The 23,053-nt window shown below is 43.1% G+C and overlaps 2 protein-coding genes across 13 annotated transcripts; one reads left to right on the top strand and one right to left on the bottom strand.

Moving 5' to 3' along the window:
• Positions 1-316: 316 nt before the first annotated feature.
• On the top strand, positions 317-8,459 carry mcm5 (minichromosome maintenance complex component 5). Its single transcript, XM_083676583.1, has 17 exons — positions 317-620; positions 860-986; positions 1,608-1,736; positions 2,125-2,297; positions 2,486-2,641; positions 2,788-2,963; positions 3,077-3,251; positions 3,586-3,697; positions 3,984-4,127; positions 4,497-4,562; positions 4,790-4,966; positions 5,357-5,469; positions 5,775-5,903; positions 6,413-6,555; positions 6,720-6,847; positions 7,367-8,030; positions 8,375-8,459. Exons 1-16 carry the CDS (start codon positions 448-450, stop codon positions 7,466-7,468), a joined length of 2,223 nt encoding a protein of 740 aa, XP_083532709.1. The 5' UTR covers positions 317-447; the 3' UTR covers positions 7,469-8,030; positions 8,375-8,459.
• On the bottom strand, positions 4,002-23,020 carry LOC310809378 (neoverrucotoxin subunit beta-like). 12 transcript variants are annotated; one of them, XM_083676605.1, is made up of 15 exons: positions 22,904-23,020; positions 19,262-19,372; positions 18,965-19,075; positions 18,625-18,738; positions 17,975-18,085; positions 17,180-17,293; positions 16,816-16,926; positions 16,021-16,134; positions 15,651-15,767; positions 15,014-15,512; positions 14,830-14,908; positions 14,060-14,699; positions 13,797-13,877; positions 5,551-5,635; positions 4,002-4,137 (listed from the first exon to the last, which is right to left on the bottom strand). In XM_083676605.1, exons 2-10 carry the CDS (start codon positions 19,297-19,299, stop codon positions 15,338-15,340), a joined length of 1,005 nt encoding a protein of 334 aa, XP_083532731.1. In that variant the 5' UTR covers positions 19,300-19,372; positions 22,904-23,020; the 3' UTR covers positions 4,002-4,137; positions 5,551-5,635; positions 13,797-13,877; positions 14,060-14,699; positions 14,830-14,908; positions 15,014-15,337. The 12 variants fall into 12 exon arrangements, with proteins under 12 accessions (XP_083532731.1, XP_083532730.1, XP_083532732.1 ...); XM_083676604.1 differs by lacking the exon at positions 4,002-4,137 and adding an exon at positions 4,879-5,003 and having other exon boundaries at positions 5,484-5,635; XM_083676606.1 differs by lacking the exon at positions 4,002-4,137 and adding an exon at positions 4,952-5,003.
• Positions 23,021-23,053: the final 33 nt, after the last annotated feature.

Consider the following 23,053-nt stretch of genomic DNA (forward strand, 5'->3'; position numbering starts at 1 on the left):
ATGTGAAGATGATTTACTTAAAAGTATTCGTTTTGTCGTGTAGGTCACTTGCTGTGATCAGTGATATACTTGTGATTGACAACATAAACACAAGATGCAGGAACCGTGCTCCGCCATAACTTCCTATCTACTTCTTTCTTTTCTTTTCGCGCCACGAATTCTTGCAAGTCCCACCCATATTCATACAAAGCCCGCCTCCTGTACACCTACTCAGCCAATCGTTACCACCAGTTGTTCCGATCTACCAATGACAAAGCGAGGGGATGGACCTCGCGCGAAAATGACGCAACGTTTTGCCGCGAAACTGCCGGCGTGGGATCCATTGTGAACAGCAGCTCATCGAACTCCTCCACTTGGATAAGTGTTGCGCTTTCAACCAACGAACAATATTGCACTTTAAACACCCGTACTTTACTACTAGCACTTTGTAGATTTCCTAGGTGCAACATGTCTGGTTTCGATGATCCAGGAGTGTATTACAGTGACAGCTTCGGAGGTGCTAGCGAGGGACACGGGGAAGAAGGTGGAGTGAAACGGACCCAAATCAAGAAACGATTCCGTGAATTTCTTCGGCAGTTCAGGGTTGGAACCGATCGCACCGGTTTCACATACAAATACAGGTAAGAAGATCAGACGATTGAAGTGTCAAGACTAGTTGATCGGTAACATTGACAAACTGGCAAAGTTAAAGTTAGTTAGCCAACTTAGCTTTTACAGCTAAAAGCTAGCTAACCTACTCAAACCAGTGTTGATCATCTTGTAGCTAGCTACTGTATTTTGTGATAATCGCAGCCATGATTCAATCATTAATCATTCAAGAATCATTGATTGTTGACCTGTGTTGCTTGCTGCTTTGTAGAGATGACCTGAAGAGACGCTATACTCTGGGCGACTACTGGGTGGAGGTAGAGATGGAGGATCTGGCCAGCTTTGACGAGGACCTGTCAGACTGCCTGTACAAGCTGCCCACGGAGAACCTGCCCCTGGTGAGAGAAATGCATGCGTGTTTTATGTAAACTGTCGTACTGTATTTGCCTTTATGTACAACAATGTTCTGTAATCTGAGTATATGCGATGTGTCTAATGTTGCCTACATTTATGACTAAGATACGAAAATATCATGTAGTTCATTAACATGAATGTGAAGGGTATTTGCTAACAGGACAGTAGGGTAGTTGTTATGTTGTAAGCCAACACGGATTGAGTTGTTTTTGACAGTTAACAGGAGCAATATGCAAGTTGATTATAAGACAACAATATGATGTGACTGTGGGGTTATGGTTGAGCACACGTTGTACAGTCAGTGGCTATGGTGTCTTATATAAGTATACGATTTATTTGGCAATTAAGTTGACAGGGACAGTACACATTTAATTAAAGTACTTTACTCAAACATTATTCATCAGTCCACCACCAAAATATAATTATTTTGTGCATAAAAGCTTCATGGATATCCTAATGACTAGCTTGTATTTACTTTTCTGGATAAGTGATTTGTTGATGCGTTTTGCATCAGTGTAAATGTGACAGTTAGCTGAGAGCTAATTTATGCTAATAGTCTGGCCTCGAGTTAACATTGAGTTGACCCAAGATGCTTTGATTGACAGCTGGAGGAGGCGGCCAAGGAGGTGGCTGATGAGGTGACCAGGCCCCGGCCAAAGGGGGAGGAGACGGTGCAGGAGATCCAGGTCATGCTGAAGAGTGACGCCCACCCTGCATCCATCCGCAACCTCAAGGTAAGACATACACCCCCCCAACCCCCACACACTGTCTCTACTTGCAAATGAACAATTGAACAAGTGCAACGTTTCGGTCAAAGACCTTCATCAGGCAATACACTGACACACACTAGCACATGGCTCTGGCCCTTGTACTGATCCTTATTGTGTCTTTGAAGAGGCAGCACAGTAAGTGTGTGGAGGTCATTTTCTGTTCTAAGTATGTTTGATACCCTTGTTTGTCCATATATATCCCACCTGTAATGAGAGGAAATGTGACAAACCGTCACTAAAATTCATGTTTAGATAGTTATTTGATCATCATATGTATCATATATACCACCTATCTCACTCTGAACTTTCTCTCCTTTGTCCCTCCCTCCCTCCCTCCCTCCGTCCCTGGCAGTCGGAGCAGGTGTCCAGGCTGGTGAAGGTCCCAGGCATCATCATCTCTGCCACGGCCGTGAGGGCCAAGGCCACCAGGATGTGTCTGCAGTGCCGGGGCTGCCGCGGGGTCATCAGCAACATCCCCCTGCCCCCAGGCCTGCAGGGCTACGCTCTGCCCCGCAAGTGCAACACGTGAGTCTTGGACTGTGTGTGTGTGTGAGAAAGAGAGCTTGTTTTCATAGTGTGTTTGTGTGACTTGCGAGCTAGCTCCTCTTCATTATTGGAGTGTGTGTTAGTGTTCTCCTTTGTGTCATAAGTGGGTGTTTGTGTGTATTTGTCTTAAATCTCTAACCCCCCCCCCCCCCCTCCCATCCTCTTAGTGAGCAGGCTGGCAGGGTGAAGTGTCCCATAGATCCATACTTCATCATTCCCGACCGCTGCGTCTGCGTCGACTTCCAGACCCTCCGTCTGCAGGAGTCTCCCGATGCTGTGCCACACGGAGAGATGCCCCGTCACCTGCAGCTCTACTGTGACAGGTAAAACACACACACACACTCTTACATCCACACAAACACAGACACACACACAGACACACAAACCTCAGATAGCACCGCCTGATAAACAATGTTTATTTACTGCACTCATTCTCACGTCCTCCTCCCCTGTCTACCCCCCCGGCTAGGTACCTGTGTGACCGCGTGGTCCCTGGGAACAGAGTGACCATCATGGGCATCTACTCCATAAAGAAGGTGGCGGCAGCCAAGGCCCAGGGCCGGGGCCGGGAGAAAAGTGCCGGCGTTGGCATCCGTGCCTCCTACCTGCGGGTCGTGGGCATCATGGTGGACACAGAGGGAGCAGGTACGCAGAGAGAGAGGGGGGGGGGGCAGGCGTTGTTAGACTGATGATGATTTTGTGTTTTTGTGAAATGTCAATAAAGTTGTGTCTAATCCAATCCTTGGCGTCTCCCTCAGGCCGCGGAGCCGCCACCGGGTCCGTCACCCCCCAGGAGGAGGAGGAGCTGAGAGCGCTGGCGTCCTCTCCCAACCTGTACGGCTCCCTGTCCCGCTCCCTTGCCCCCTCCATCTACGGCAGTGATGACCTGAAGAAGGCCATCGCCTGTCTGCTGTTCGGGGGCTCCAGGAAGAGGTGGGGTTGCTGGTGTTGTGGCCTGAAAGACGGAGTTGATTGTGTCTTCAAAGAACTCCATATTGAGATACTTAGATACTTTATAAAAAAATATATAATAATAAAAAAAAAAAAAATATATATATATATATATAAAACTTTCTCTAACCAGGTGGTCCCATTGAATTCAAAATGCCAATAAGGCAAGCTGAAACAAAACAAACTAGGACTATGTACAAAACAAAGACAACTGTAGCCTGCTGTACATGGAAAAGTGCGCAAGCATTTCTTGTCAAGTGTGCTTTTCCTCTGTGTGCTCACTCCTCCTCCTCCTCCTCCTCCTCTTCTTCCTCAGACTGCCCGACGGACTGACCCGGAGAGGGGACATCAACCTCCTGATGCTGGGAGACCCTGGAACAGCCAAGTCTCAGCTGCTCAAGTTTGTGGAGCGGTGCTCTCCCATCGGGGTAAGCAGTCACATTAACACAGACATTGGTATATTCAGAATAAAGTGTAATGATGTCGTAAGGGAATTCAAATGTTAATTAATTCACTACAAATACAAGCAAACTCTCCCTCTCACAACACTATGCCTGAATTAAAGCAGCGTAGTTTAGTAATTGAAAATACAGGTTTTGAGCATGTTAAGTCTTGTTCTGCTGAGCTCTTCATTTTAGCATAAATGTTAACTCTCCCTCTCTCTCTACCTCCATCCCTCTCTCCCTCTCTCTCTCCCCCCCCCTTCCCCCCCAGGTGTACACCTCAGGTAAAGGCAGCAGCGCTGCTGGTCTGACGGCGTCTGTCCTGAGGGACCCCCACACACGCGGCTTCATCATGGAGGGAGGAGCCATGGTGCTGGCCGACGGTGGCGTAGTCTGCATCGACGAGTTCGACAAGGTAAGAGCACCTGGATGAGATGAAATCCATCAAACTTTATTTATATAGCGCATATTTCATACACAGATGCAACATGTTGCTCTTTACAGGAATAATGGGTAAAAACTGAGAACATTTTTTTTTTCTTTTTTTTTCTTTTTAAAACACAAAAAAGCACATGTAGAATAAAAGTATAACAGCTATAGAACTTGAAACAAAAGCTGTGAACAAAGATCAAACTATAAAAGCAAAGATGAAAGAAGACTTGGTCTTTGAGAGAGTTTTCAACACAGTTTGTGGAACTGTGTTGAATTGGTAAATAAACTCCTGAAGTTGAAATACCGCCCACTGTTGAGTGAACTCTGAACTGTGTCTCTCTGCACCCCCCAGATGAGAGAGGACGATAGGGTCGCTATCCACGAAGCCATGGAACAACAGACCATCTCTATTGCCAAGGTAACGTCTGATTTGAAGGCTGATGCTGCCCGGTAATGGAAACGGAAATGGTCGTCCAATGATTATAACTTTATTGCTGTTCACATCCTGAAACACATTGTGTTGACTATTAAAATACGAGGACAATTAAAACAAAAATAACTAATTGGAAGTTGATATGTAGATTCAGTTAACCATGTTGCGGTCGATTGATAATCTGAACTTTGACCCCCCCCCCCCCCCCGTAGGCTGGCATCACCACCACCCTGAACTCACGCTGCTCGGTGCTGGCGGCAGCTAACTCTGTGTTCGGTCGCTGGGACGACACCAAGGGAGAGGACAACATTGATTTCATGCCCACCATCTTGTCTCGGTTTGATATGATCTTCATCATCAAGGACCACCACGACCAGGAGAGAGACATGGTGAGGGAACAGTCCGCTGTCTTTCTGCCTTGTTCTGCTGTTGGGACCCAACCAGGGTTCAATTAATTACTTCAGGAAGTAATTTGTATCTAAACTTGGTTCAGTTTACTTAGCATTGAAAGCAAATGCCGTATTTGCAAATATTGAATTGTAGTTTAGATAAAATTCCACTGACCCTAGACCTTAGGGAACATGACCCCTGGTAGCACACATGTTAACCCCTTCTCCCCCCTCTCCTCCCTCAGACCCAGTGTGTTAACCCCTTCTCCCCCCTCTCCTCCCTCAGACCCAGTGTGTTAACCCCTTCTCCTCCCTCAGACCCAGTGTTAACCCCTTCTCCCCCTCTCAGACCCAGTGTGTTAACCCCTTCTCCCCCCTCTCCTCCCTCAGACCCTGGCTCGCCACGTCATGAACGTCCACCTCAGTGCTCAGACCCAGACTGAAGGAGTGGAGGGAGAGATCACATTGGCCACGCTGAAGAAGTACATCGCCTACGCCAGAATGTGAGTCTACATACCTAAAACATCCTTCTCTGCAGGAGCACCAGTCAGTTAGGAATCTGAGAAAGTCTTGGATCACCTGACCTGTCACTATCAACCTGTAATTCAAAGCTGATCCTCAAGGTGGCGCTGTATGCGCCTCCACACTCCAGACAGTCAGCAACTGGAACTACAAGAGGGGGGAAAAAAACAAGTCAATAATTCCTCAGGCAGTATCTAGGCAGTCATAATGCAGTATCTCCAACGACAACCAAATCCACATGTTGCTTGGCGGCGTCGGTGTGTAATGGTCAAATGTGTCCTGACAGGAAATGCGGCCCTCGTCTTTCGGCGGCGGCGGCTGAGAAGCTGAAGAACCGATACGTGGTGATGAGGAGCGGGGCGAGGGAGCACGAGAGAGAGAGCGACAGGAGAGCCTCCATCCCCATCACTGTCAGGTACCGAGACGCTGCCTCCTGTATATCCATACTCCACAGTACATTGGTACATTGTGACTGCCAGTAGCCCCTGGTCCTAGCATAGATTACTTTTTCTTATGATGACGGATGGATAGATGATTCACTTACTTAGACAAATGTATTTGTTGTAAGTCGCTTTGGATAAAGGCGTCTGCTAAATGCCATAAATGTAAATGTATTAGGAACACCTGGAGAACCCGTGGGTCTGTCCAGAGACAACCCATAGCCCCCTACGGGTAGCCACCAGAGTGGTACTGGACGATCAGTGTTAGCAGCCTGCTGTGTGCAGCCTGACCTCTAATGGGTTTGTACAATCACTCTGAAGAGTATGAATTGGGCTGTTGGAGAAAAGCTTTGAGTGGTAAAGTGATAGTGGTAGGGGTACTAGTGTCTAGGGGTTAGGCAGGGCAAGGGGTTGTTCACAGACGGGCCCTGAAATGTGTTCTAAAGCTCACCAACCCTCTATTGCCCCCCCCCCCCCCCCACAGGCAGCTGGAGGCGGTGGTGCGTATCGCAGAGTCTCTGGCTAAGATGAAGCTGCAGGCGGTGGCTGGCGAGGAGGAGGTGGACGAGGCCCTCAGGCTCTTCCAGGTGTCAACACTGGACGCTGCGCTGTCAGGAAGCCTCTCAGGTGTGTGTCTGTGTTGTTCATGAGATAAATGGAAGCCCACTCTTGCCATTCATTCCTTTTTTCATGCATTTGTCATTTACATGTTTAGGCCTATCACAGCTGAGAGTTTTGGTAATGCTGGGTCCTAACACCCCCCCCCTCCCCCTCCCCTCCCCCATCTGCAGGTGTGGAGGGCTTCACGACTCAGGAGGACCAGGAGATGATCTCACGCATCGAGAAGCAACTGAAGAGACGCTTTGCCATTGGCTCCCAGGTGTCGGAGCACAGCATCGTCCAGGACTTCACCAAGCAGGTGCGTTAGTTACACTAGTCCATTACACACCTGGTTTCCATAAGCATTTCAAATACTTATCTGTGCTCGATTGTGTTTGCCTGATGCAATTGAACCAATGGAATAGTCCCATAAGTGCTAACCCATGCCCCTCTGACACTCCAGGCAGACTCAAGCAAACACTGAAAACATTTGAAATTATTTTAAATCCGGTTTCACCCAGGACAGGTCTATTAGGAGTACAGAGAGGCCTACTTGGGTCTGGGCCCAGTATTTCAAAACTTTTAATCCAGATGAGAATGGATTTTGCTTTTTGCTATCCAGGGTCAGATCTGTCTGGCTGATTTTGAGTAGTATTGGGGAAATCAGCGAGCTCTTTCTGATCCTGGATAGCAAAAATTCTGACCCAGATTAAACGTTTTGAAATACTGGGCCCTGGGCCCTAGGGATGTTGGACTGTGTTAGCATGATGCACTTCCTGATTGTCCACTCACTATTTCTTTTTCTCCCTCTCCCCCGATTCCCCCCTCCCGTATACAGAAGTATCCAGAGCAGGCCATCTTCAAGGTCCTCCACCTGATGATGAGGAGGGGAGAGCTGCAGCACCGCATGCAGAGGAAAGTGCTCTACAGGGTCAAGTAGAGCCTCCACACGCAGACAGTGGAAATGCATGCAGAATGCATTGTCATTGTTGACTTTGTAAATAGTAGTTTGAGCAAGTGTCTCCACGATTTATCCTTCTTCACAAGCTAGTCTATATCTTCATGAAGACAGTCCAGCATAAGGTCACCATTAAAGAGCATTATTTCCTCTTCATGTATTGCCATGCCAACAACAACGTTATCTCAAGTTCAACTGGTGACATCACATATTGATTGGTATCATCTCTCTTCTCAGACCAAACATATTATGTTCTGCAGGCTATTTTGTATAAATTGTTATACTGGCAGGGGAAAGGTTGGATGAGATGTTTTGCTCTGTACATTGTCAAAAAGGATTGATTGTTCATTGTGTAAGGTTCATGATATGTTTATGTACTGAAAGTAAATAAACACCGTGTCTGCAATTTGGTGAGGTATGCACATCTCTTTAATGAAATAAAATATTTGGAAAATGATATGGTCAGCTTGATTGTAGCTGGTTGACTGTCTTGGTCCCCTTTTGGATAGATGGAATGTGTTCTTTCATTACACAAAAGGTCAAAGTTCACATTTGTCCATTCAGAAGCCAAATCTCAAGGCTTTCCTCTATTCCTCACGTCCTCAGCCTCTCTTCTCAGAACTTATTGGAGGAGAAGGACTGAGGTTCCTCCCCTCCGACCTTCTCCAATGAGTTCTGAGAAGACAGGATGCAAGTCTTCCAGGGCTATTTCTCAATTGTTAGGAACACAAGTCCTCGTGTCCTCTCCTCCATCCTCCATCATGTTTCAAACATGTACTTTCTAAATAGTTAACCCAATCTGAAAAAAACAACATTGAATTAAAGCTGAAAAACTCTACTTTGACCCAGAGAGAGTGAGAGCAAGAAGAGAATCCCCCTCTCTGATAGTGACATCACAGTGTTCTGTTCTCTGATGAGATTCTTCTGGTCTGGAGAGATACCACCGGGGCCAGATTAAAAAAAACAATGTTGCTATGGTGACCCCCCTCTCATTAAGGAAGTTGAGAAATGCAGTTTCACAACACACACTCATGTTCGCACACACACACACACACACACACTCTGACACAGAGGTTCTGGTGACACAGATAGCTAAGCTCTTTTATCTGGCGTGTTTAACAGACCTGTGTGTCCAGAGACGAGTCAGGCTGCAGATACATCAGTAATCACTTCACAGGACTTTCACAAGGGATAGTTCACCCTAACATTACATTTCTGGGATCAACAACATCCCTTCTCTTCTGTCTACTGTTACATTAGTTAGTGGTTATTTCATTTTTGTTTATTTGTAATTTCACTTGCTTTGGCAATGTAAACGGTTGTTTCCCATGCCAATAAAGCCCTTTGAATTGAATTGAATAGTTCAGTCGAATCAGCGTCGCACTAGAATGGCGAAGACAATGTCTTTAAGATGAACAAAGGAAAACAAACAACTATACAAGTTAATAAGTGAAATATTATGTGGGTTGACCTGTTGAGGAGAATCATCTACTGCATGTGGACTTAAAGAAACAGGATGACTCAATTTGATCCGCTTTATTGGCATGATAAGACATCTTATAGTACATTGACAAAGCAAACACAAAGGAACTTAATCAATAAAGACAGAAATAGAACTCTTTATCGCACATATTCAGTACTTTCAGTAACTAGTCAGCTCTCTGGACTTTTAATTTGATATTTTTGTGATTTTTATTTCAAATTGACTTTGTTTTTGTCACTGATCTAAACAAAATACCCCGTGAATACAAAAATCTGAAATGTCTTGAATATAATCAGTCTTGAGTCAATACACAGTGTGTAATTGATTTTATGAAATTCAGAGACCCTATAAAAACACATATATTCATTCTCAAATCATATGAACTATTATCATTGCACTCAAAAAAAGCTTTTTGAGTGGGATGCATATATTAGGAACTTAAATAAAATATGTTTCATGAATCTGGTTACGATAAGTAAGACAATTCTGAAAAATTAAGTAAATCAAACTAACAAGTGTAGTTTTGAATGTGATTACCACCATTTATTATTCTTATGTACATCATTTATCAACAACATTTACATTCACGACATTTAGCAGACGTCTTTATCCAAAGCGACTTACAACAAGTACATAATATATATATATATATGCCATTTAGCTGACGCTTTTATCCAAAACAAAGTTACATACTCACAGTGAGTGAGGAAAAGAAAACGTGCAAGAAACTTTGAGTCTTATGTTAGACAAAACCTATATTAGCTCTTCTCAAATAAATCCTGATAGGATTTTCAATGTCGGAATCGGAAGCCAGTTCAACAAACTACTGTACATTTTGACAGCATGCTTCAGAGCCCTATTAAACTATTATTGTCAAAACCTGTATACTTGCAGTTTGTAGGTTAGGACCGAACCCCGACTATTCCCCACGGATTACCCCATGGCGCCTTTCCTCTCTCCCGATCACTGGACCTCCCGCTATCGACCCCGGACCGGACCCCGACGACCCACTTGGATTATCCTTCTCTCCCCTACCCTTTTTCCTATATTATTATTACGCCTTCGGGCTAAACTCCACCACCTTCTCTGTGTGCCGTCATTTGGTTCCTCAGACGTTCCTGTGTAACAGATTTAGCTCAGCATTTAAAATTATTCAGTTTTAGGTGTGTTTACAAACACATCTAAGAGGGAACGGCCAACCACTTATACTCTTCTCCATTTCTTGGTGAACACAAGCGATGCTGTCTCATTGAGCTGGGTAGCACAGGGACAGCTGCCACCTCAGGTGGTGGGAGGTTTATGTGACAGTGAGGTGTCTCTATAGCGCAAACTTAAACCTATATAGCCACATCTAAGGCCAGAATAACACCAGCTTTCAGAAACACCAAGATTAAAGTGTAGGCAATGTTTATCTAAAAAGGTTCCTCATAGTATGTGGACACAATCATTCACCCAGACTAAAAATATCACAACAGCCAATTGAATGTCAGGTTATCATCTACTGTAATTATTTTATTCATGTGTCTGTACAAATTATGTACAGATGTGACCACAGAGTGGAGTCCAACCAGCGTTTCTATCACGGTTCCCTCCTCCTCTCTCCCAGACCTCACAGACACCAGAGATTTCCTGAGCTGGGCTACGTGTTGCTGGAGCTCAGCTCTGGCCTCCTCAGCTCTCTGTTTCAGCTCCTTGGCATCTCTGATAACCCTCTCACTGCCACTCCCAGCCTTAAACTGAACAATCGCCTCACACCTCCTCTCTGCTTGTCTGCAGCGTACCATCTCTCTCTCTACCCAGTCCTGCAGGCCTACACTGATCTCCCTCATGCAGGCTGCTGCAGGGTGCAGCTTCTTCAGAGGACAGAGCCAAACTGTCAGGGGAACAGCCTTCTCTCCACTGCGCCCCAGCAGATTAGGGAAGGACTTACACAGATCAACTATCTGTCTGTAACCTTTGACCTCTCTCTGTGCTCCATGATCTCTATAGTACTTACAGACGAGATTAGGGTCATAAAATTCCAGAGAATCAGTCAGTTTAGTGGCTCCATCCTCTTTTGTGCACAGTGACATCATCTCCTTCACTGTGTTAAGGACATGACAACTGTCTCTGAACCAGTTTGTCTCAAAGAGGAGGAAGGCCTGAGTTCCATATGTCACAGCCATGACCACATGTGTGGCTGTTTGCTGCTGAATCACTTCAGGACGAGTCACCTTCTGTAACAGGCAGGGAGTCAGCTGATCCAGTCTTGTCGTTCTCTTGTACTGCAGAGTCACATCGCTGAGGTTTGACACAACTTTTTCTTCAAACGGGAGTGGATGGTTTAAATACTTTGCAGCTCCTCCCACCTTCACCAGTCCAGACAGGAAGTTGTTTCTGATTGGCTGATCCAGGCCCAGAAATCTGAACCTGTCATGCAGGGAGTCTCTTTCTATCAACTGGGTCTCAGTGGAGGTGAATGGAAGGGATGTTTTACCATTGATCACACTGTCTGAGTTCCACAAGGAGTCTGAGGATACAAGTTAAGTGCTGCATTAATGTTCTCTCATTGTAAAGTGATACCGCTAAGGTTTAATTTATAGTTGGCAAGTTATACATAGTTTCACCTCCATAGCCCTCTGTACATATTTGGACAGTGAAGTTTTTTTCTTCTTTTGGCTCTATACTCCAATAGTTTGGATTTGAAATCAAACAATATGCTGGTAAAGAGGAACGTCACTGGAAACACCCAAACAGGCATGATAATGCAGATATTTGGCTGTCAAACTTGATCAAACTAGTCCTCATTATTTCGCTTTCCGCGTCATGACAGAAACAGAGACAGTGTGAAAAACTGGGCATTTAAAAAAAAAAAAGATGTTTTTCAGCTATATTAGTGACTAGTCACGTTAACCACATTACTTGTATCAGTACATGTCTCCATTATCAAATACAAATATGTTATCACGCTCAAAAAATTGCTAAAATAGCTATATTTACTAGTCTCCTATGGAGCTTCTAATACAAACTGGCTATGTTTGTCTATAGACAGCTTTGTGATGCAATCACTTTACCAGCGTATTAATATGAGGTTAAAGTACACATTGTCAGCTTTTTATTTGAAGGGTATTTGTCAAAATATTGGTTTCACCATTTAGAAATAACATTTTTTATACACAGTCCCCCTATTTGAGGGGGAAATTTGGTCAAATTCATATTATTTCCAAGTTAAGGAGTTCATGTTCAGTATTTTGCCGCATATCCTTTGCATGCAATAACTGCCATAAGTCTGCGACCCATTGACCCACCAGGTTCTAGGTATCTTCCCTGGTAATGCTCTGCCAGGCCTGTACTGCAGCTATCTTCAGTTGTTTGTTTTGAGGTATTTTTGCCATAAAGGGATACTTCAGCCAAATTACAAAATCACATATTTGGTTCACTGTAACTAATAGCTAATTATTCACATTTTTAACCAAAACCCAATGCAAGTCAATGCACTAAGTTAGCATGTTTGAAATGTCATGCTAAAAATCATCACAAAGTCATTTTAAGTAATCGTATCTTCAGAGAATTTGAGATGACTTGGGCATGACATTTCAAACATGGTAACTTAGTGACTTGCTCAATTCAAATGAAATCTGGAGACTTTTTGGCCCTGAAAACTCCCTAGTTGCTATGGCAGTATGTTTCGGTAATCCACTGGTAAAGTGATTGCATTATAATCAAAGAATACCATGATACTGAAAATATCTGGAGACAAACATAGCAAGCTTGTATGGAAAGCTCCATAGGGTACTGTAAATATAGCTATATAAGCTAGATTGTTGAACGTGATCAAATATATATATTTGATATTAGACAGGTGTGCTAGTACAAGTAACATGCCTAACGTGACCAGTCGTTAATATAGCTGAAAAACAATTGTTAATAAAAACATTAAAAAACGTTTCCGGGATGAAGGAGAAAGCAAAATCACAAAGAATAACCAATTATATTATGGTGGGAGAAACACCCGTTAAGCCTATTGTCCCATAACTTTTGGTGTTGTCGTTTCAAAATGGTGAAACCAATATTTATACAAACACCCTCAAATAAAAGCTGACAATCTGTTCTTTAACCTTGTGTTAATTGTTTGATCTGTACAATTACTCATGGAGGGCACTGTATTTTCATTCCAAACAAAAGCTATGATAGGATATGATATGTCATTGGATCAGACTTACTCCTGTCAAAGTTTTATTTATTTTGACGTACAGTAGACTCCACGATATGACGTTGTGGAGGTGTGATAAACAATGAGACAAGGAGGCGAAGGCAAGTCGAGTCTGTTTACTCTCCACATAAAATACAACTAACAACAACACCGAGCGGGCATGACAGTGCACCCGGAACCAAAACACATACACTTCCGCCCACCACCCTCACTCTTAAAGGCACAGATGCCCTGGTGAATGTCTCTCTCTCTCCTCCCTTGTAGGTCACTACAACGTCACCATTGAAAGTTGAATGAATTTAGAGATGTTTAAGATTCACCCAAGCAAACTAGTAATTCTGTCAGTGCACAAGCATGGCAGTGCAACACCACAATTGTGTAACAAAAAGGTTGCTGTGTCTTGCTTTACACGACCCATCTCTGCAGGCAGTCTCGATTCTGTGGCTATGTCATATCACAGAGTCTGCAGTTGACCTTTATTTAACCAGGGGGGTCAATTAAGGAATTAATTCTTATTTACGATGGCCTGTCAAATTGTGAGTGGCAAGTACAAAGTCAAAATAGTGCATTGACATCCAACCAACAGACAAGTGGTCTGCAGGGTCGTCCCAATGGGGATGGGCTATTTGTCTTACCTGGATTGAGGGACTCGGAACGACAGTCATACAGCATTCCAGGGTGAATGGGACGACCTAGAGCCGGCACCTCAACCCAGCCTGACAAAGAACACGTGATCAATTATTTGTTTCAATTATTCATTTCAGAATTGACATTGCTTTCAACACTTCCATAATCACACAACCGACAAATCGATCAATCAAACAATTTACACACAACACACAGTAAAACGTACTAATAACATAAGTGTATTCAGTGTAGTCACTCAAGTGATACCGACCTGCTCCCTTCATCACCTCTAGGTGTGCTCTCACAGTCTCAGCCTCGCTCTCTCTCTTCAGCTGAGGATCAGAGGGCATTGTAGAGATGGTTTCACTCTTCTCTCCAATGAGCTGACTTATATAATGTTTGAGTTTATCGTTCTCCCATGAATTTAACTGATTAACTTTCAGAATCTCTCCCAACTGCTGATGGAGTTCAGAGTTCTTCTGGCCCATCTCAGTCTCAGTTGTTTTATTCATATCAATCATTTGGAATCTACTCTTATTATCAGTCTCTGTCAGCTGTTGAAGGTCAAATTTCAGCTTGGAGATGGTCTTAATCTGATCAGCTTTGTCTTGACTAAGCTCACAGATCTCACGGGTGAGTTTACAGTTCACCTGTTCCAAGTTTATACAGATGTTCTTCAGCTCAGCAATCACTTCACTGAGTTCACAGTTCTCATTCACTCGTTTGAGTTTAGAGATCAGCTGCTCAAAGTTTGTGTTTATTTTACAGACGTTCTTCTGGTCCAAGTCTTTAGAGATGTTGATCTGTGAAAAAGTCGTCTTCCATTCTCACAAACCACTTCCAAAAGATCATCTTCCTCCCTCTTCCTCTTCTTTTTCCTCCTCCTCATTGTCAATCTCCATACTCTTCTCCTTGAAAAACAACATGGGCAAAAAATAAAGTCAATTCAGAACCTAGAGTGAAATTAACATACATCACATGCTTGAAGTTATGGAAATCAAATCAGGCTCATTTCAAATACAACATAGTGTTGTTTATCACCTCTTTGACACGCTCCCTCTTCAGAGCGTTGCCGACGCTCTCCCTCTCCTCCTCAGTCCTCACTCTCTGTACTCTTCTCCTTAGCAGAAAACATGGACACACATACAGTCAGTTCAGTTATTCTTAATGTAGTCAATCAGTACAACTGTGTTCATTCAAAATAGAGCATTGTTAATCACATCACCTCTTTGACACTCTCTGCCTTCCCAGTGGTTGCCATGGTAGCTTTTGTGTCCCCCGTCTCCAGTGACCTGGGCCAGGGCGTGTTTCTGCAGGGCTGGGACGGTGTTAGTGCTGCCTGATGTGGCTCTCACAGTAGGAGGCAGTGCAGGTCAGACAGGTCTTCACCGCTCGCAGCTTCTGGCCAGAGCAGATATCACAGGCCACGTCCCCAGGGCCAGCGTAGCCCAGAGCAGGGAGGGCAGGACTGAAGCCTGCCTGCTGGAGAGCCTGGAGCATCCTGGCCAAGGCTGCGTTAGTGGAGAGCTCAGGCCGGGCTCTGGAGCTCCTACTGCACTGGGGGCACACATAGTCTCCTGCAGGGCCGGGCTGGGCCCAGTATGTACTGATGCACTGCCTGCAGTAACTGTGGTCCACAGGGAATGGAGACCGGGTCCCTCAGCACCTCTGAACACACAGAGCATCTGTAGTGATCCTCAGTTAGCAGACTGGCACTGAACTCACTGCACACGCACGGGAGGAGAGGAGAGAGAGAGAGAGAGAGAGAGAGAGAGAGAGAGAAATTAGAAGGTCTTAGCTGTGTATATTGTCCCTCCAATAGCTGGTTGCAGTCTGTCACAGCTTCTAATTTCAACTATTACCTAAGATCAGGAGACCAGACTTCTCTTTTGAAGAGTATTGGTGGTAGGTCCATAGACCAGTCACTCTTCATAGACAGACAGCTGGGAGCAGGAGACTCCACTCTCTCTTGCTTGGTCCTGTAATTCATACAGAAATACTGTTATCCTAAACAGGGTAATGTGTTTGGTCATGAAGTAATGTTTGATAAAACAAATATTTCTCAACAGCAAATACTAGGGATGTGAGGGGCGAGGGGGAGGGTGGGGGGCAAGCTGAAAGCTAGTGAGTCCAGGTAAGAGTATTTGTGTACTCAAACACATGTTCACACCCCTAGTGAAGACATCTTGTTGTGGTAGAAGTCTGACAAAGCGTCTTCACCAACTCTCTCACCTTATATCAGGACAGACTCCTCCTTTGAAGAATATTGGTGGTAGGTCCATAGACTTGTCACTCTTCATAGACAGACAGCTGGGAGCAGGAGACTCCACTCTCTCCTGCTTGGTCCTGAAAGTCACACACAATTAGAGCCTCTATGTACATACATATTATAAGATAAGACTCCACTCTCTCCTGCTTGGTGCTACATACCACATGTCAAATAGGATTTCTTCCAGTCTAAATTAGGTTTTCAATTCTTTCAACAACAATGTATACATACTCTCTGTTTAATCCCACTGTAATCTTTACAACATTCATACATAGCAAAGCATAGAAATGACTATACTATATATATTATTATGTAATTATTAATCTGCCTATAATGACAATGAGGACAATATGAAATAAAACCATGTTATTACTTTGAAAGACCATGACTTGAGTGTATTTTTGATAATCATGGAAGATTATTTGCTCTGCAAATGTTACTGCACACAAATTTCATTGGGTATCTCCATCAACCTGTCACTCTTCATAGACAGACAGCTGGGAGCAAGACAAAACATTTCTCAACAGTGGATACTTGTGATGTGAAAGATCATCTTGTCCCAGGCCCAGTGCCAGGGGAAAGTAACTAATAGGGCACATTACATTTATGAGGGGACAAACATTTCAGCAAAAAAATAATAATAATAATAATAATAATTGAGCAAGAGTACTTGTGTACTCAAGCACATGTTCACACCCCTAGTGAAGACATCTTGTTGTGGTAGAAGTCTGACAAAGCGTCTTCACCAACTCTCTCACCTTATATCAGGACAGACTCCTCCTTTGAAGTATATTGGTTCGTCCATAGACCAGTCACTCTTCATAGACAGACAGCTGGGAGCAGGAGACTCCACTCTCTCCTGCTTGGTCCTGTAATTCATACAGAAATACTGTTATCCTAAACAGGGTAATGTGTTTGGTCATGAAGTAATGTTTGATAAAACAAATATTTCTCAACAGCAAATACTAGGGATGTGAGGGGCGAGGGGGAGGGTGGGGGGCAAGCTGAAAGCTAGTGAGTCCAGGTAAGAGTATTTGTGTACTCAAACACATGTTCACACCCCTAGTGAAGACATCTTGTTGTGGTAGAAGTCTGACAAAGCGTCTTCACCAACTCTCTCACCTTATATCAGGAGGACAGACTCCTCCTTTGAAGAGTATTGGTTGGTCCATAGACATGTCACTCTTCATAGACAGACAGCTGGGAGCAGGAGACTCCACTCTCTCCTGCTTGATCCTGAAAGTCACACACAATTAGAGCCTCTATGTACATACATATTATAAGATAAGACTCCACTCTCTCCTGCTTGGTGCTACATACCACATGTCAAATAGGATTTCTTCCAGTCTAAATTAGGTTTTCAATTCTTTCAACAACAATGTATACATACTCTCTGTTTAATCCCACTGTAATCTTTACAACATTCATACATAGCAAAGCATAGAAATGACTATACTATATATATTATTATGTAATTATTAATCTGCCTATAATGACAATGAGGACAATATGAAATAAAACCATGTTATTACTTTGAAAGACCATGACTTGAGTGTATTTTTGATAATCATGGAAGATTATTTGCTCTGCAAATGTTACTGCACACAAATTTCATTGGGTATCTCCATCAACCTGTCACTCTTCATAGACAGACAGCTGGGAGCAAGACAAAACATTTCTCAACAGTGGATACTTGTGATGTGAAAGATCATCTTGTCCCAGGCCCAGTGCCAGGGGAAAGTAACTAATAGGGCACATTACATTTATGAGGGGACAAACATTTCAGCAAAAAAAAATTTTTTATAATAATAATAATTGAGCAAGAGTACTTGTGTACTCAAGCACATGTTCACACCCCTAGTGAAGACATCTTGTTGTGGTAGAAGTCTGACAAAGCGTCTTCACCAACTCTCTCACCTTATATCAGGACAGACTCCTCCTTTGAAGAATATTGGTCGGTCCATAGACTTGTCACTCTTCATAGACAGACAGCTGGGAGCAGGAGACTCCACTCTCTCCTGCTTGGTCCTGTAATTCATACAGAAATATTGTTATCCTAAACAGTGTAATGTGTTTGGTTTTAAAGTCATGTTAGATTTAAAAAAATAAAAATAAAAATAAATCCCAACAGTGAATACTAGTGATGTGAAAGATCATCTTGTCCCAGGCCCGGTGCCAGAGTAAAGTAACTAACAGGGCACATTACATTTCTGAGGGGGCACAACCATTTCAGCAAAAAACAAATAAAAAAAAGAGATTTGAGCTTGGTCCTAACACAGGTTGGATAATTGATCATACAACGATATACAATGTGTTTGCAACCATAGACAGCTGTCTTGCCAGCGGAGAAGGTATTTGAAAGTTAGTTCATTTTTACGTAGGTGACTGGTGCTATCTTGGCAGCTGGTGCTATCTTGGCAGCTGGTGCTATCTTGTCCAGGCACTTCACCATTTAATCGATTATGAGTCCTAAGAGTATTTGTGTACTCAAGTACATGTTCACAGCCCTAGTGAAGACATCTTGTTGTGGCAGAAGTCTGACAAAGCAGCTTCACCAACTCTCTCACATTATATCAGGACAGACTCCTCCTTTGAAGAATATTGGTGGTAGGTCCATAGACATGTCACTCTTCATAGACAGACAGCTGGGAGCAGGAGACTCCACTCTCTCCTGCTTGATCCTGAAATTCATACAGAAATACTGTTATCCTAAACAGGGTAATGTGTTTGGTCACGAAGTAATGTTTGATAAAACAAATATTTCTCAACAGCAAATACTAGGGATGTGAGGGGCGAGGGGGAGGGTGGGGGGCAAGCTGAAAGCTAGTGAGTCCAGGTAAGAGTATTTGTGTACTCAAACACATGTTCACACCCCTAGTGAAGACATCTTATTAACAACTCTCTCACCTTATATCAGGACAGACTCCTCCTTTGAAGTATATTGGTAGGTCCATAGACTTGTCACTCTTCATAGACAGACAGCTGGGAGCAGGAGACTCCACTCTCTCCTGCTTGGCGCTGTGCAACAAATAATATAAATTGCATCCCATCTTACAAGGTCTTGCATTTCAGCATGTGGCAAAATTTACATTTACAATCATTTGATAATATGTCATTGCGAGTACCGTTATAGAATTGTTAGTTGGATCTAAACTGAACCTATAGAGTTTATACAGACATACTCTCTCTCTCTCTCTCTCTCACCTGCTGCTCATGACTCCAGGGTCTCCCTCAGGATCCATACAGTCTGATGTTAGATATTGATCTTCTCCTCAGGACTACAACCTGGTCACACAGAGTTATCACTCAGACAGTCTGTAAACATACATATAGAGAGTGAGAGGGCTGGGTGGGAGGTTGCTGGTCCCCTGTGGCTCAGTTGGTAGAGCATGGCACTCACTGCAATGAAAGTCGCTTTGGATAAAAGCGTCAGCTAAATGGCATATATTATTATCTTATAAGTGGATCTGATAAGCTGTAAGTGGAGCAGGTGGAAACAGACAGTGACAGTCTACTCTAGTATATTTCAAATAATGAGGTCATGCTAGAATTACATCATGATATTTACAGTAGAAAATACTGTGAAGTTTACCTTTATCTTAGCAAGATTTATCATATAAGCTTATAAGCACATACATGTAAACAGAGTCTCTTTCTAGCAGGCTCACACTATCCTAACCCATCTCTAACACATGTAAACGTACCAGACAGATTTACAAGTCAACCTGATTCACTGTTTCTGCACAATCAATCTCTTCAAACTGGAGGCACAAATAGCCTATTGTACTGTACATTTAGTAGTAAGATAGCTGGTTTAGCAGGTTTAAGGTGATGTTAGAGGAAACTCAGAACCAATATGTTGACAGTAACTCCTGATGATTTGTTACTTAGTAACATAGACTATTAAGTTCAAAACCCAGGGGAATCTCTGGTAAGACAAAAGACCAAAGTAAAAGAAAAATATTTTATCAAAGCTACATCATAATAATTTGCCCCCTAAAGGTTGAAAAAATAAAAACGTTTTTCTTTATCTCAATCAATATCATTGTACAGTGTGATATTGCAGTATTTCGTTGTTTTTTTTATTCACAGTAATTGCATTGTTTACACAATTGTCAATTCGTAATTTAAACCAGGGAGGGCAGATGAAAATATGTTAGTCTGGTGCTCACGGCTCTTCACTGTCCTGGCGCCCCGCTGGTGGAATGAGCTTCCTACAATGGTCAGGACTGCAGTCACTTCTGATCTTCCGTAGATTGAAAACCCATCTCTTCAAGCTACATCTTAACAGTCCCTCCTAAAGACCGCTTCACCCTCACTACCCCCCCTATACTAACCCTAAACCCGAGACCTCTATTTTTTTAAATAATGGTATATCGGGCGACACAAATGTCCCCATTTAATAATCATAAAAACGTACCTTAAATTATGCGGCTAACAGGCCGTTGAGCCTGTCTTAACCCCAATTCCAATTTAATTTTTATCTTCAAGTTTGAAAAGGGCGCAGTTACCCCGACGTCTGTCTGCGTCGTGTCTTTGTCGAAGTTACTTTTATTTTCGTTTTCTTGGAAAGAGCGCGAAGGGAATGTTATTTGAGTCATACAAGCTTTTAATTGAAAACACATTGTCAACACCGTGGTCAACTGTTGCGATACTTTTGCAAACAATTAGGCTGACCACTGTTACAGTGAACTGAGTGAAAAGCCCATACATCTTAATGTGCCAGCTGTCAAAAAGCGTCTCTTGTTGAATATAGTAGGTGGAGAGTCCAAAAAAGTAGGAGTCCACAAAACCTTTACTGCGTACATTCGCATTTGATTGAAAACCCATCTCTTCAAGCAACATCTTAACAGTCCCTCCTAAAGACCGCTTCACCCTCACTACCCCCCCCCCTATACTAACCCTAACCCCGAGACCTCTTCTCCCCTGCTACCCCCCTGTACAAGTTCTCTCCTGCTAATACAATATATTTAAAATAATAATAATAATAATAATTAAAAAATGTTTAGCCTACTGGCATTACGACTGCCAATGGCCCCTGGTGTGAGCATTGATTACTTTGTCTTATGATTGCTGACTGTTGGATAGAAGATTCACTTACGTAAACAAATCTATTGTTGTACGTCGCTTTGGATAAAGGCGTCTGCTAAATGCCATAAATGTAAAAAAAATAATAAAAAAAATAAAAAAAAAATATCTATATATATCTATATATATCTATATATATCTATATATATATATATATATATATATATATGTATACCAGGTGTGCTTAATAGGCCGACTCCTAGCGGACTATTAGCAAAGGCTCAATACGGACCGAACAGTACCGGTCTTGGTGATACCAAAGTCAATCAATTAATTTCAGAATTAGACGTGCGATCGTCCGGGCGGGCAGCGTTTCCCAGCGCTGGAGCGTCTCTCTCTGTCTCTCTCTCTCTCTCTCTGTCTCTCTCTTATCTCTGTCTCTCTCTCTCTCTCTGTCTCTCTCTCGCTCTCGGAGGGTGGAAGTAAACCCCGCCTCTAGAGTTGCGTCTGATGCAATCGCGTGAAAATACGCAGATATCGTAATTTCCTAAAAACAGCCAGAAGACGAGCAGATGGAGACGGGCACTCGGAGACGGGCAGACACAGACGGGCACTCGGAGACGGGCAGACACAGACGGGCACACGGAGACGGGCAGACACAGACGGGCACACGGAGACGGGCAGACACAGACGGGCACACGGAGACGGGCAGACACAGACGGGCACACGGAGACGGGCAGACACAGACGGGCACACGGAGACGGGCAGACACAGACGGGCACTCGGAGACGGGCGTACCTCTCGCCATCTGAGATGACTTCGAAAAGTAACCATACCGTTAGTTACCTCGTGGACCTCTCCAGAAAATGTGCACTTCAGTTTCATTTAGGGACCAGCCAGGCCCAAAGTGACTTTTAAATGTACATTGACCCACAGTGATTTTTTTGCATAAATATGACTGTGCAACCATTTTTGTTCTTCTGCAATGCTGTCAAAAACGTGCACTTTATTTATATAATTTTGTAGATGTAATTCATTCATCCTTTTTGTTGGAATCATTACTTTTATTAATGTAATTCATCATTACATTTATTTTAAGACGGCATGGCAAATAGAAGGTGAGTACCCTGTGTTTGCACAGAAACTTTTCAGTTCCAAAATAAATAAGTTGTTTGTAAATCATTCAAATGCATTTAATTTGTTTCATTCAATGTTTTATGAGTATTTCCCAAAACATTTGATAGAAAAACATCCAGCCTCAGTCATAATATGGACGACTGCGGTGTGTCACTACACCGCTCTACGGTATGATACCGAAGACTTGCATCCGGACCTTCGCCATTTTGGACATTTTGTTTACTGGAACTTCAGATTGTAATTGAGTACCCCTGTTGTATACTATAAATTGTAGTATCGATGCAGTCATACTGAACTTCATGTTGAAATTAATGCTTATTATTTCCTTGGTTTGAAATTAGGCCTAATAATCATGTGCCGCTAATATTACCATATTACCATAGTAGAGGATCCTCCTATTGTAGAGACCGAACGAAATAGAGCTACCGTTTGCTCTGGGTTCACAAATCACTTATGAAAGGCGATTGTTTACCTAAACCTAAACGGATCTCATGATTGAACACTCACACGAGTTTACTTTAACTGGATGTGTACATTTTATAATAATTGTCTCATAATAACATTTGAACTTGATAGCCTAGGTCGCCATTTTAATTGGTCACATACGACGTCGTTATTTTTTTTAAATAATGGTATATCGGGCGACACAAATGTCCCCGTTTAATAATCATAAAAACGTACCTTCAATTATACGGCTAACAGGCCGTTGAGCCTGTCTTAACCCCAATTCGCACTTAATTTCATCTTCAAGTTCTAAAATGTGCGCAGTTACCCCGACTTCTGTCTGCGTCGTGTCTTTGTCGAAGTTACTTTTACTTTCGTTTTCTTGGA

This window comes from Argentina silus (genome assembly GCF_951799395.1).
Source record: "Argentina silus genome assembly, chromosome: 9".
NCBI lineage: Eukaryota > Metazoa > Chordata > Actinopteri > Argentiniformes > Argentinidae > Argentina > Argentina silus.